General features: G+C 42.0%; 1 protein-coding gene across 1 annotated transcript in view; it reads left to right on the plus strand.

The window, feature by feature from the left end:
- The first annotated feature begins 367 nt into the window (after positions 1 to 367).
- The window catches only part of SOBP (sine oculis binding protein homolog), a 99,141-nt gene continuing 87,429 nt past the window's right edge, over positions 368 to 12,079 (plus strand). Inside the window, exons 1-3 of the mRNA XM_062488716.1 lie at positions 368 to 463; positions 9,390 to 9,528; positions 11,367 to 11,552. Of these exons, the coding sequence (XP_062344700.1) occupies positions 368 to 463; positions 9,390 to 9,528; positions 11,367 to 11,552 (421 nt within the window). The remainder of the gene's footprint in view (positions 464 to 9,389; positions 9,529 to 11,366; positions 11,553 to 12,079) is intronic.

The following is a 12,079-nucleotide window of genomic DNA, read 5'->3' on the forward strand; positions in this document are numbered from 1 at the left end:
CCGCCCGTCGGCGGTCCGGGGCCGGCCTCCCCCTTCCCTCCGCCGCCCCCTCCGCGGCAGCCCGCCAGCAGCGCCACAGCAGGCGCGGGGCCGGCTCGCTCCGCGCTGCCTCCCGCCCGCCCGCCCCGCCGCTCCCATGCGGGCCGGCGGCGAGGCAGAAGATGGCTGACTCGCCGGGGCACCCGCGCCCCTGCCCGCCCGCGCCCCCCGCCCGCCCGCCGCTGCCGCCGCGCTCCCCCCGGGCCCTCCGCGGCGCCGCCTGCCACCACTGAGAGCCGCCGCCGCCCCCCCGCGCCCCTCCCGGCCCCCCCAGAGCACCAGCAGCCATTTCATCTCCACCACCACCACCACCAAGTAGGCGCAAAAAATGGCAGAAATGGAGAAAGAAGGGAGACCTCCCGAAAATAAAAGGAGCAGGAAGCCGGCTCACCCGGTGAAGCGGGAGATCAACGAGGAGATGAAGGTAGGTGCCTGTGATGGGGACGGGAGCGGGGTCCCCCCCCACCCGCACCCCCCGCCTCCGAGCATGGAGATGAAATAAGAAAGGATCTCTTGTCATTTTTTTTTTTTGTAGGATGCACTGAATGTGTCTCAACTCCGCCTCCTGGGCTGCAAACAGAGACGAATTCACAGGCTGCAAATCCTGTTCATTGACCAGCTCTATTTATTTTTTAAAAATAACTCTCTCGTTGGGCTTTTAAGCTCTTCGGGTGCCAATGATGAGCCTATTTTTTTTTTCTTTCTTTCTATAGCCACCCCCTCAGGTAGCTGCGAAGCCCTTAAAGTTAGGAAAGAAAGGGATCTCTTTTAAACATTGTATTTCTCTCCTTTTTTCAGTAGCCAGCTGCAACTGTATAATTAAATTGTCAAAGTGAAACGTTGCGGTCTGAGCCGTGCATCGGTCTCGCACTTGAGCGCGGAGACCCCTTTTCATTCCTTGTCCCTCTCGCCTCCTCCTCTGCCGCACCGCTTCGCTCCGCGGCTCACGGCAGCGCAGAGGTGTCGCTGGAAGGTGGCTTTTCCGAGGGCTGCTTTTGATGGAAGTGTTTTTACCGCGCGGAGGGCACTGCTGCCTGATAGGAACCGGTGCCACTCCAGCTGTGCTCTGGCGGCCGCTCCAGATGTTGGGATGGCTGCGATGGCACAAAGCCGCTCTTTTGGAACTTCCTTTATCATTAGGTCGCTGTTCCAAGCTGGACCGGTCCTATTTTTTGCGCCTGTTTTCAATGTCTGTGTCATGCCTGTTTGTTTGGTGTCTCTAATTCCCCAAAGTTGGTAACAATGTATTGCTAGACTTCAGGGGAACTTGTGCGGATGAAGTGACTAAAACAGCATAGTCTGGCTACGAGATAAGGCTGCTGAGATTTAATTTGAATATGTCATTTATTAAAAGTCTGATTGTAAGTGGAAGACTGCCTGGAAAATGTCAGTCGTTCACATAGTATGTATGCTATATAGGCGAGTGTATAAATATGCATGATGCCTAGTGAAAATATCTTTGCTTTCCGGAACATTGATCTCCCCATATAAAATTTAACAAGAATGCGCCGTGCCCTCCCCTCTCCCCTCTTTTGCACATCACTAATTTCGGTTAGGTGCCCTTTCCTGCCCAAGGCAGGTGTTCCCGTTCTTGCTGCCTGTGTAATGAGCGTGTACACGGCTCTGTATGCGCTTCGAGTGTAAATGTGGACAAGAGTACTGTTAGGGGTACAAACAAAATAACATGTTGGTGCATCTCTTTGGAAACAAACTGTAGTAGCTTCAAGTCCAGGAGCGGGATCTTTCTTTGTGAGATATGTGACACATCCTATTTTCAGAGTGGGCTCTGTGCAGCCACCGGAGAGTCATTGCTCACTGTAATCCCACATAGTTTTGAGGACTGCAGAGGTCTGTAGTACAGGGCATTGGCCCCTCAGAGTATCGCCTAATGCGATCTATATGGATTGCAGCTTTTAAGTTTCATAGGTTCTAGAATTACAAATTAGCTAATTTTAATCAAAACATGTGAAATGTTATCCTGGCTGGATATAAAGGCTGACTGTGCTGGATCCTCTGGGTTTGTTTTGTTTACTTTGGCTGCAGGCACACTCAGCGGTTTGGGAGATAGTTGTTCTTCTACAGTATAACAGATGTTTGTCTGAAAGGGTGAGGAAGAAACAAAAACAACATTGTGTGAAGGAGAAAAATTACACAATTTTAAACTAATGCTTTGGTATTAAGCACTGGCATTAACCTTCGTGTAGAGAGTTTCTCTTTTTTAATCATGACTAACTGCTTAAGGTTAGGAACCTCAAGATTTCAGCTGATTTAAAAACTAAATGTGTGCAGAAAGGACATTTTGAACCCATGTAATTTCTGGTGGAGAGTGAGACAGCTGATGGCAGAACTTTCCATAGCCCACCTTTCAGCATAAACTATGCTATATATGCTATGCATTTTCAGTAGGACAGTTGGCTGCTATCATCTAAGAAGGGAAAAAGAGGGGGGAGGAAAAAGAGGTAGTTTGAATTTTTGACTGGCTGAGAAAGTTAAAATCCTGTGGCGATCATATACCCTTTTTCTTTACCGATGAATTAAGACGTCTAGTTGTTCTTAATAAACATGGAGAATACAATAATGTAACAAACTGGTTACAGTGTGCAAAATGTTTGCAGTGAAATGACAGAGGGAGCACAATGTGCCCTTGTGTAGGTTTGTATCTGTAATGTTCAAACAGGCTGGCTGTTTCCCTTCATCTGAACTGCTTTCATCTGGACCAGTGTAAAATAAGCTCTGGTAAGTAATCACAGCAGAGCAGAAAGAAAGGAATGTATACAGCAATAGACAGCCTAAGCTGTAAAAACTGTAACCTGAGTATCAGCAGCAGATCAGATATCAAGGCTTTAAGGTAGGGGAAATGAAAGAGATGAAGGGGAGGAAAAGAAGAGAGAGGGAATGGAAAAGTCAGCTTGGAAAGTAAAGGAGAAGTAGGAGGGCCCCCTCAGGGAAATTTGGCTCAGGGGTTAGGGAATTTTATCATGGTGTACAGTGACCTACTCAGGTTTCAGCCCACGTTGGATCGAATTGCCTCCCTTTGCTAGCAGAAAGAAAAAGGACTGGTGTATATGTGATTTCTTTTTGTCCCTCCCTTTGCATAATAAAAAGGCCATTGGTGCAAGTGTCTATTTTAAGTATAGTAAATTCAAGGCACTATGAATGAGCAATAATATTACCTCATCACAGAGACTTCCTTCAAGATTTGCTGTTTGATATAGTCAGATATTTACTTGAGAAAGGATCACAACACCTAACTGCTTGCTTTAGTGTTTTCCAACAGTAGTGTCACAGCTTGGTTTTAACATGACTGGATGGATATTCAGGTTGCTCGCTCTTTCCTTATGCTAGATACTGACATGTTTTTATTATCGCTAACCTAATGTACACGATGGTTATAACAAATTTTAATTTGATACAATGTTGTCTGCAAAAAGTACATGAGACTGCACAGTTTTCTGATATTACATTTCCATGAAAAATATATTCATGAGGAACTGTTCTGTTACCCTGTGATCTTTATAGCCACTCTTTGGTATTTTCTTGTTTTTCCTTTTGTTCTCCTTCCTCCTTAAGATGAGATTTCCAGTTTTTCTTCCAGAGGTAGCATTCACCTCACGCCTAGGAAGAAAAGCAGCTAGTTATTCTGAAATTCAGTTTGGTGCCATTTTTCACTTGCTGGTGAATAACAGAAGAACTCACAGATCCAAACCTACTATCATCAGGAAATCCACTACTATTTTAAGACCAAAAATATTTGTAGAAGTTTAATTGATTAAAGCGCTTGTTTGGCACAGTGATGGATCCTTCATCCATCTCTCCTAATCTTATTTCCATTTACCATCCTGCTGCCAGGTAGCAGTGCTGCTCAGGAGGAATAGCTAGGTGCTCTGCAATGCTGTGAAGGGAGGTTACATCCAGTACTGAATTGCACTGGAAGTTCTCCTGCAGAGGTGAGGCAATGTATCCACGTGTCTCTAGCAGTTGAAAGGTAAGCAATTAATTTGCGCTGTAATTTCACAGGGCTGCTCCATGTGCCCAAGGAGTTTGCTATCCATAAATATTCTCAAAAACTAATTTGTATATAATACTGGGCTTTGTTCCTGGTGCCTAAAGCTTAGGGCAGCCCCATCTGTTATCATTTAATAGTAAACTCATCAGAATATCTTTCAGTTTAGTGTTTAAATAGTCCCTGTTTGGCATTTGAAAGTACTACTGTCAGAAGGAGGAAAGTGGTGAAGCAGGCGTAGCAGCCCTGTGCCTGGAGCGAGCCAGTTTGCTCAGAGCACTCAGAGGATTCCAAGGAAACTCCTCCTTTCTCTCCTGAAAAGCAAAAAATATCTTTGGGAAAGTGAAAAAGCAAACATACTTGTATTTTATTATGGCATTATTGTATTATTTCAGAAGACCAAGGTTCTTCTGTGGAGTGTGCATCGAAGTTTTGTTGGATGGCTGCAAAGGGGTTGCCTGTCTACACAGGGAGCCTCACCTGACAGGGCACTGCAGAAATAGTGCTTTCCCAAACAAAGTAGGTTGTACAGAACCAAAGGTACATGAGAGGACAAAGGAAAGTAAAAAGCATCATGGAATTTTGCTTTCTGCTAGCATAAAGGTCTAATCATAAATTCAGTATGGCGACAACATAAACAAGCAAAGAGTCTGAGAGCTGGAATGAAAGATCCAGGTTTATATAGTGCCTTTAGAAACATTTTTATTTTCTTGATGCATGAAAGTGAAAAGTGAATTTTTGGGGCTCTGCACTGAGTGGGTTATGCAGGCAAGGAAATGGAATGGAGCCACTATGCTTCCTCCCAGATCTGAAATAAACATTCAGCAGTAAAACCTAGAAGAAAATGAGTCTGACAGACTCATTCTCCCCTGTGTTTCCTGCCTCAGTGTTTGCCAGGCCTTGCCCCCTGTGAATAAGGTTCATAGAGAAGGGAAGTCAAGAGATTTAAGATGGAAAGATACACATGATATAGCTTGAGACTGTATTAATTAGCAAAGATTTGGGGAAATGGTGCATTGTAATGTAAAAAATCAAACTGTAGGTGTACTGTTAACGATGAAATGAATCCTAAAGTGGGAATAAATGTGATTATATTTTTACTGCCTAGCATATAAGTCAGATTCAGAAAGGAGGGAAACTGCAGTCTAGTGAGTCAACATGTTCTTCATCTTTCAGGGGAATAGGGAGCAAATTCAAGTAGAAATATCAATGAGCATAACAGTTGGTTATCCTGGCTTTTCCAGGAGGAAAGATATTTCTGTGTAGTACAAGAATAATCATACAGTTAAAACACGTGAATTACACATTGCCCCACAGTGGTGATATGTGGTTTGGGACTTAGTGGGCAAAAGCTGAATTGCCATCTATTGGGAAGGAAAGGCTTTGGCTGTGGTGTGTGACTGGGGCACTGGAGCATTTTCGGGCCAGTTTCTTTTGCAGGCATGAGCTGGTTGTGCCTCAGCCCTAGTGAATGCTCGGGCAGTCAGCAGCTGTAATGGTGCTCTGTCAGCTAGAGGCAGCTGCAGAGGGAACTAGTGTTTCCACTGTGGTCTCAAAAGCTTGTCTGCTTGGTGCACGGCATGGCAGAATGAGCACAGAAGGATGTGGGACAAGTTTTCTGTGGTTTTCTTCTCAGCTCTGGTCACATTGTGGGTGGCACCAGGGCTTGGTCTCTGCTTTTGAGCAGGGGACTGGACACTGCCTCCACACCTGGCTGAAGTTAGGCTGTACATTTGCAATGAAATCTGTGGGTCCCTGCAGGGGAGGTTCCCTTTGGGCTGAGTGAATCTAAGGGTCCCAGCTTAGCAGTGGATTGCTGGCCTGAGATTTCATTGATTATGAGCAAGGTTTTCTCTCTGCACTAGTCTTTCACATCATCCCAGGCCTTTGGCATAGCTGTGGTGTTGGGATGGCAGCCTCATCTTGCAGGCACTCCACATCCTTTTGGGGAATGTGACTGAAAGTAGTCATGGACTACCTTAATGCCTCTGCTGTCCTGTTCCTGCTGAAGCTCTGAATTGCAGCTCCTTGCGCATCCTCCATCTGGTCATCCACCCCTGCCTTCACATTTCCTCCCTGGTCTTTCCAGGTCTATTATCTTGCAATTTTTCTGGCCCCTATCTAGCTTGCTTGATCACTGCTGCTTCTGCTTTCCTGCTCCACTGTTGAGTCCACATTCCTGCTTTTCCCAAACCTCAGTGTTATAATCATCACCATTTCTTTCACTAAGCCTTTGAAACTTGTGTATCTTTCAGTGATGTTCTGCTCTGCCTGTACATTGTGTTGTGTATTAATATGCTTTCTTCCTTTCCTTAGCTTCATCAAGAACTGATCTTTGTCTCTTTATTTTTTTATTTCTCTTCTTTCCTCCTTCCCCTGCACTCACACAGAGAAAAATTGTCTCATCATTTGTGTTTTGACTATTGCCAACACACTGGTCATTACAAATCCCATCTTGTTACCATGTCTTGAATCCATGTGTAGTGTGTCTATCATTGAAATGGAAGAAGGGAAAATACATTAAAACAGTGAATTAATAGTGGTCAGCTTCAGGACAGCAGCTTCAGCATGATCTCAACTCTCAGAGCATTAGACATCTCTCCAAATGGGTGTTGTAGTCAGTAGTCTGTGGGAAGGTGGTGGTGTTCTTTGGACACCCATCTATGCAAGAGAGTCAGTGTGGAAAAAACATTTCTCAGGTTTGACACTCAGCTTGCTGAGGATGGGGTCATGCTTTCCATTTGCTGTGAACAAAGTGTGGTGTAATGGAGCTCTGGCTGTTAGTCACTGAGAGAATGGTATTAAGGGTGACTTGCAGCATTGTAGTAGGTAAGATAAATTATGGAGGAGAATGGCTTGGGGTTCTTTTGTTGTTGTTTGTTTTTTAAACCCAACCGCTCTTTTTGGGAAATCAGTGTTAAAAGGGTGCTTACTTTTGTTGTTACTGACATGCAACCTCATTGTACTCTCAATAAAGTTAGTGGAAAAAACCCCATTGATTTACTATTTTACAAAAGAGTCAGATCTCTGTGATGAGTGATTTTGAAATGCAGTGTATTTTCTGTCAGTATGAGTGTTCATTTTGGTGCACCACTTATCATGGATAGTTTAAATGAGACGTGAAAGGTACTTAAATTTAGTGCCATTACAAACCCTACCATAATTTTGACTACATTTCAAAGGGACAGATACATGTATGAATTTTCAGGAAAAAGCAAACATATGTACAACCTTGCTTATGTATTCCTTGACAGTAATTAGAAATTATTCATTGTCTGAGTTCATCAGCAGTGCAAATAAAACACAAAGCATCCACAGGAGGCGAATTTAGAGCTACTCAATTAATTTGGTTGCATGGGGTTTAAATTGGTAAGACTTTGTCAATTGGTCTCTACCTTGCTAGATTAATCTCTAGGGCTGTGTCTCCATAGTTGAAATCTAGCAAAGCAAGGAAAGCTGGCAGACCTTGCCTTTGGGCCTCCATGGGCCCTTTCACATAATTTTGGGTGAGCTGCAGTGGTGAGATTTGACTCCCCAGGTCCAGGTCATTTTGTTATTTGTTTCCCATGGGTTGCAAGCATCTGCATCATTCAAATGATGTAGGTAGTTGATAACCACATTTACTTTGCATTGAAAACTGTAGTAGTGGCATAATTCAGCTATCATGCTTACAATGCTGAGTCTAGAAGCAGAGGTGGGATGATGGAATATTTTCCAGCAATTTGGGGCTGCACAGGATAGCCACAGAATTGTGACTTCCATCAGATGGTAAGGTGAAAATGCAGAAAGGGAAAACCAAAAGGAAATGGATGGTTCAGGGGTCTGCTCTGGGGTTTTGTTTTGGGATTTCTTTTCCTGAAATGTGTTTGTAGCATAATTGCACAGATGATACTCTTGGAAGAGTACAAATTGCTTGTGTTTACTGCTCATAGCTGCTTTACAGCACTCCTTGAGTGACAGGAACACCTATGTAATCTGGTGTGATGAATGAGCCAGGAGCAGTGCAGCGCTCCGAGGTTCTGGGGCACAGTGCCTGCTGTAGCTTTGAATTCAAAAGCAGTTATCATCTGATTAATTTTATTTATTTGTTTAAATGACTGGAGAATTGCTGTGTTCTATCGTTAGACTTTCTCCAACTAAAAAATTAAGCTAGAGTAGTTACTAGACAAAATTTGGCAACCTGCAAATTTGACATTTACCTTTTGTTTTGGTGTTGTATTCTCCTTTGCCTGAGTCCTGGGAGTCAGTGCTTATCAGAAGCATTATTTTAGAAGTCAAGATCTTGGAGGAATATGAAGTTTGGAATTTGTTTTAGAAGAGCATTAATAAAAAAAATGGCAGAAACCACATAGGCTCTGTGTGTGGCTTTTTTGTTTCAACTTACAGTTGTCATGCTACTTTAAACTGATCTTTGCCATTGCAATAATTCATTAGCTGGTTTCCTGTGGTAGTTTCCTAAATCCATAAGCTGTAGAGCTCTGTGGCACTATTTGGTTTCAGAAAGCTTTGTTGCCTGGCTGCAGATTTCTTAACTTACTCCACTAAATCTCCTGGCCCAATAATGAGCATTTTCTACAGAAATAGTTTTTGCCTCATGACCTAGAGGACATATTTTTAATAGAAATTGAGGGTTATGACAGTCATGTTCCGTACTTTGCATTTCCATACAAACATAAAATGTAACCACTCAGCCACTTGGAAATTGGTTTGAAAATAAGTACGGCAAAATTGAGGAAGGTTTTCTTAAACAAACGTGAGAAATGTTTGCATGAAAAATGATGGTGGAATGCTTTCACGGTGAAGAATCTAAGTGCTTCATCTGTGCAAGGGCTTATAACTGAGAAAAAAACGTCTGCTGTGATTTTGTTTGATTTGGTTCATGGGCACCTCAAGAAACTGTAATTGTGTCAGTGACCTGCTCCAGCTGAAAAGACTGTAACGCAGTAAGATTGATTAACTGCTGGTTGAAAAAAAAGTCCTGGTTTTCTGTTATTCTCTTGCTGCAGTCTTAAATATTTTATAGCAACACAGACAAGTTTGTGTGAGGAATGTATCTTAAAATATTTCTGACATTGAATGTCAGAGCAAAAGTCATAAATAACTCTCCTTTTCATTTTCTTTAAATTACAGACATATGAGTCTCTGTCATAATTACATGTGCCAGTCGGAGATTTAAATGCATTTCACTTTATGCACTTGAGTTATGAAATGAACATTAGTCTTTGAGGAGGTGGGCCAAACCTGACACTTCCTCGTGTAGCACAGATATGGTTCAATTTATGCAGTCTTCTCTTTCTTCCAAATGGTTATTGATTACATAAATAAGTAGGTAATTTTTCTCTTTCAGAACTTTGCTGAAAACACTATGAATGAGCTCCTTGGCTGGTATGGTTATGATAAGGTTGAACTGAAAGATGGAGAAGATATTGAATTCAGGAACTACTCAGCAGATGGGGAAAGCCGCCAGCACATTTCTGTTCTCAAAGGTAACGAGACTTCATGTTTCTCTGTTCATACAAAGAAGGATTAATAGCTCAACCTGTCTGGTGTTGATTGCGAAGCATGTTCTGCTGCTTTTGTCTTGGTTGCTTTGCATAAAAATATCTGAGACTACCTTGTGGTACAGGGAAGCCAATAGGCTACGAGGAAAGTCACTTAACAGATTTGCTGTTGTTGTATTGGTATATTGTTATATATTGATATACAGCTTCACAAATAATGCCTTTCATGTGTCTGTTGAAAGCCATGTGCCCGTGGTGTCAATAAACTACTCACAACTGGAGAAAGGAGGGATGACTTTCTTAGCAGGGTGGCCTTAAGGAACCCTTTTGCTTCCCATAGTAAGGCTGGTTGGTCTACAACTTTTTGAAATTATGAAAGATTTTAAACTGGAATATTCACACTTGTGAACATTCACACTTGCTCCTACATAAGGCTTCTCATCCATGTTTGTACTATACCGTCTTCTGCGCTGTGGTCGAAATTTCCCATGGATGGAATTTGTTTAAGACATTGCTGGATCTTTGTGATTCAAAATGTGAAGCATGAGAGCCTGTTGGGTTTGTTCAGTCATTCAGTTTTTGCCTTCTGACTTCTCAGTTTCAGGGAATGGATAGGGGCTTGTCATCAGAGTAAGGAGAATAGTAGAAAATTGCTCCATCTTGACTTATCCAACAGGAGTTTCTCAAAGGTGAGGTAAAGAGAGGAAATTCCAGCAGCTCTTATGGACTTAGGGTGCTTCTTTTCACTGTGTTTGTAGACAGCAGTGTTTGGCTTTTCTTTCTGATAGCCAGCAGCAACCCTGTATTCAGTGAGTGTAGCAATGAGTACTGACACCAGAGAGACCAGTGCTGAGGGACAGATGGCTAGAAAAAGGGAAAAAATTAGATGTAAGGTGGAACAACCTAATTGTGTTAAAATTGAATGTTTGCAGCTTGTTAGTTCTGTAACAGCATTGATGATCAATATTTATTTTTCATTGAAAATGTAATGTTATTAAGCTACCTTTGAAGGAACTTGTGCCTGTGTAGTAATGCACTTAATTTATTTCTGTTTTGATAAATACATCTTTTGCTGAATGATTACTGGCTCTACTCTATGCTTGATGAAATTTGTGACATACTTTTTCTTATGTATCACATGATGCAAGTAATATGTTTTAGGTACCATAGGTGTCAAATGCCTGTGACAGGTAGAGACTTTTGGTGTATGCAGGGGAAAAAGCACATTTCTTGTTCTGAGAGATGGGAGAAGAGGGACTCCAATGGCTGAGATATATTGGAGAAATTCCTACAAATAAGAATCCTGAAGTGATTTGGGTTTAAAGAATTAGAATAATAACTGTCATCATTTTATGCACACTTTGCTGTGATTTCAATATTTTGTTACTTTCTTTAAATTCCTTTCATTATTACTACTCATATTATTTATAGAGAATAGGAATTATTTTATTCTTCAGTTCATGCTCCTTGTGCTGGTGAGGTCGCAGCACACTGAGTGTGATCACCATGCAAACAGTAGAAATGAAGTACAAGAGTAGGATGCCATTGACTAAATCAGGCATAGTAAGGCTATGCATGACAAAATAATCCCACCTTTTACCTTCTGCGAAAAGAAAGTGTGAATTTGATTTTTTTAATAAAATGGAGCACTCCTGAAGATTACTGGAAAGTATAAATTTCTTTTAAAGGGAAAATACCTGGGGTTTTTGTGCAACATTCTTATATTAGGGTAAGTAATTTAATGAAGAGATTGGTGAAAGTATGCAGGGCCATTTAAGAAATCTATGTGTCATACTGTACAATGTGTTCTTTGTGTTTTACAGAAAATTCTTTGCCAAAACCAAAATTACCTGAGGACAGTGTTATTTCACCGTACAACATAAACCCAAGCTACCCAGGGCTTGCCACAGGAAATGGACTATCAGACTCACCAGCAGGGTCGAAGGATCATGGGAATGTACCTATTATTGTCCCATTAATTCCACCACCTTTCATAAAGCCACCAGCAGGTAAATCCTAATGAACATGTAAAAATGGTTACTGTTATTGACAGTGTCCTGAGATCACTGGATCAAGGTGTCTTAGCAAGAGGGCTGATTTCAAAATGATGAAAATCCAGTCACAGGGAGTTTTAAAAATGAGTGGGGGAGTGGCTTTAATAATTTCAGTATTCTTGAAAAACTCCCCCTAACGCAACGACAACAAGCTTGCATTGCTTGTGACACTCCTTATGCTGGATTGCTCAGCACTTCAGCAGCATTTGCTTTTAGGAAAAAAGAATTGTTCTGGTGAATGAGGCCTTTAACTAAATTAATGGAAGATTATTATATTAAAAATAGGCTGCATGAAGGAAACAGTGAGCGAGACAAAGCCATCAAATCAGCATCATGTCTTTATATCAGGTTAACAAGCTCATACTGGGAAAACTGTTTCTTGATTCCCATTGAAATCCCTGACCACTGTCTCTCAAAGGGTTTAATATGATCTTGACGCTACCCAGGAGACTGCACTGAGATTTTACATTTTCATTAGATTT

The sequence above is a fragment of the Cinclus cinclus genome, chromosome 3 (genome assembly GCF_963662255.1).
Source record: "Cinclus cinclus chromosome 3, bCinCin1.1, whole genome shotgun sequence".
NCBI classification, from domain to species: domain Eukaryota; kingdom Metazoa; phylum Chordata; class Aves; order Passeriformes; family Cinclidae; genus Cinclus; species Cinclus cinclus.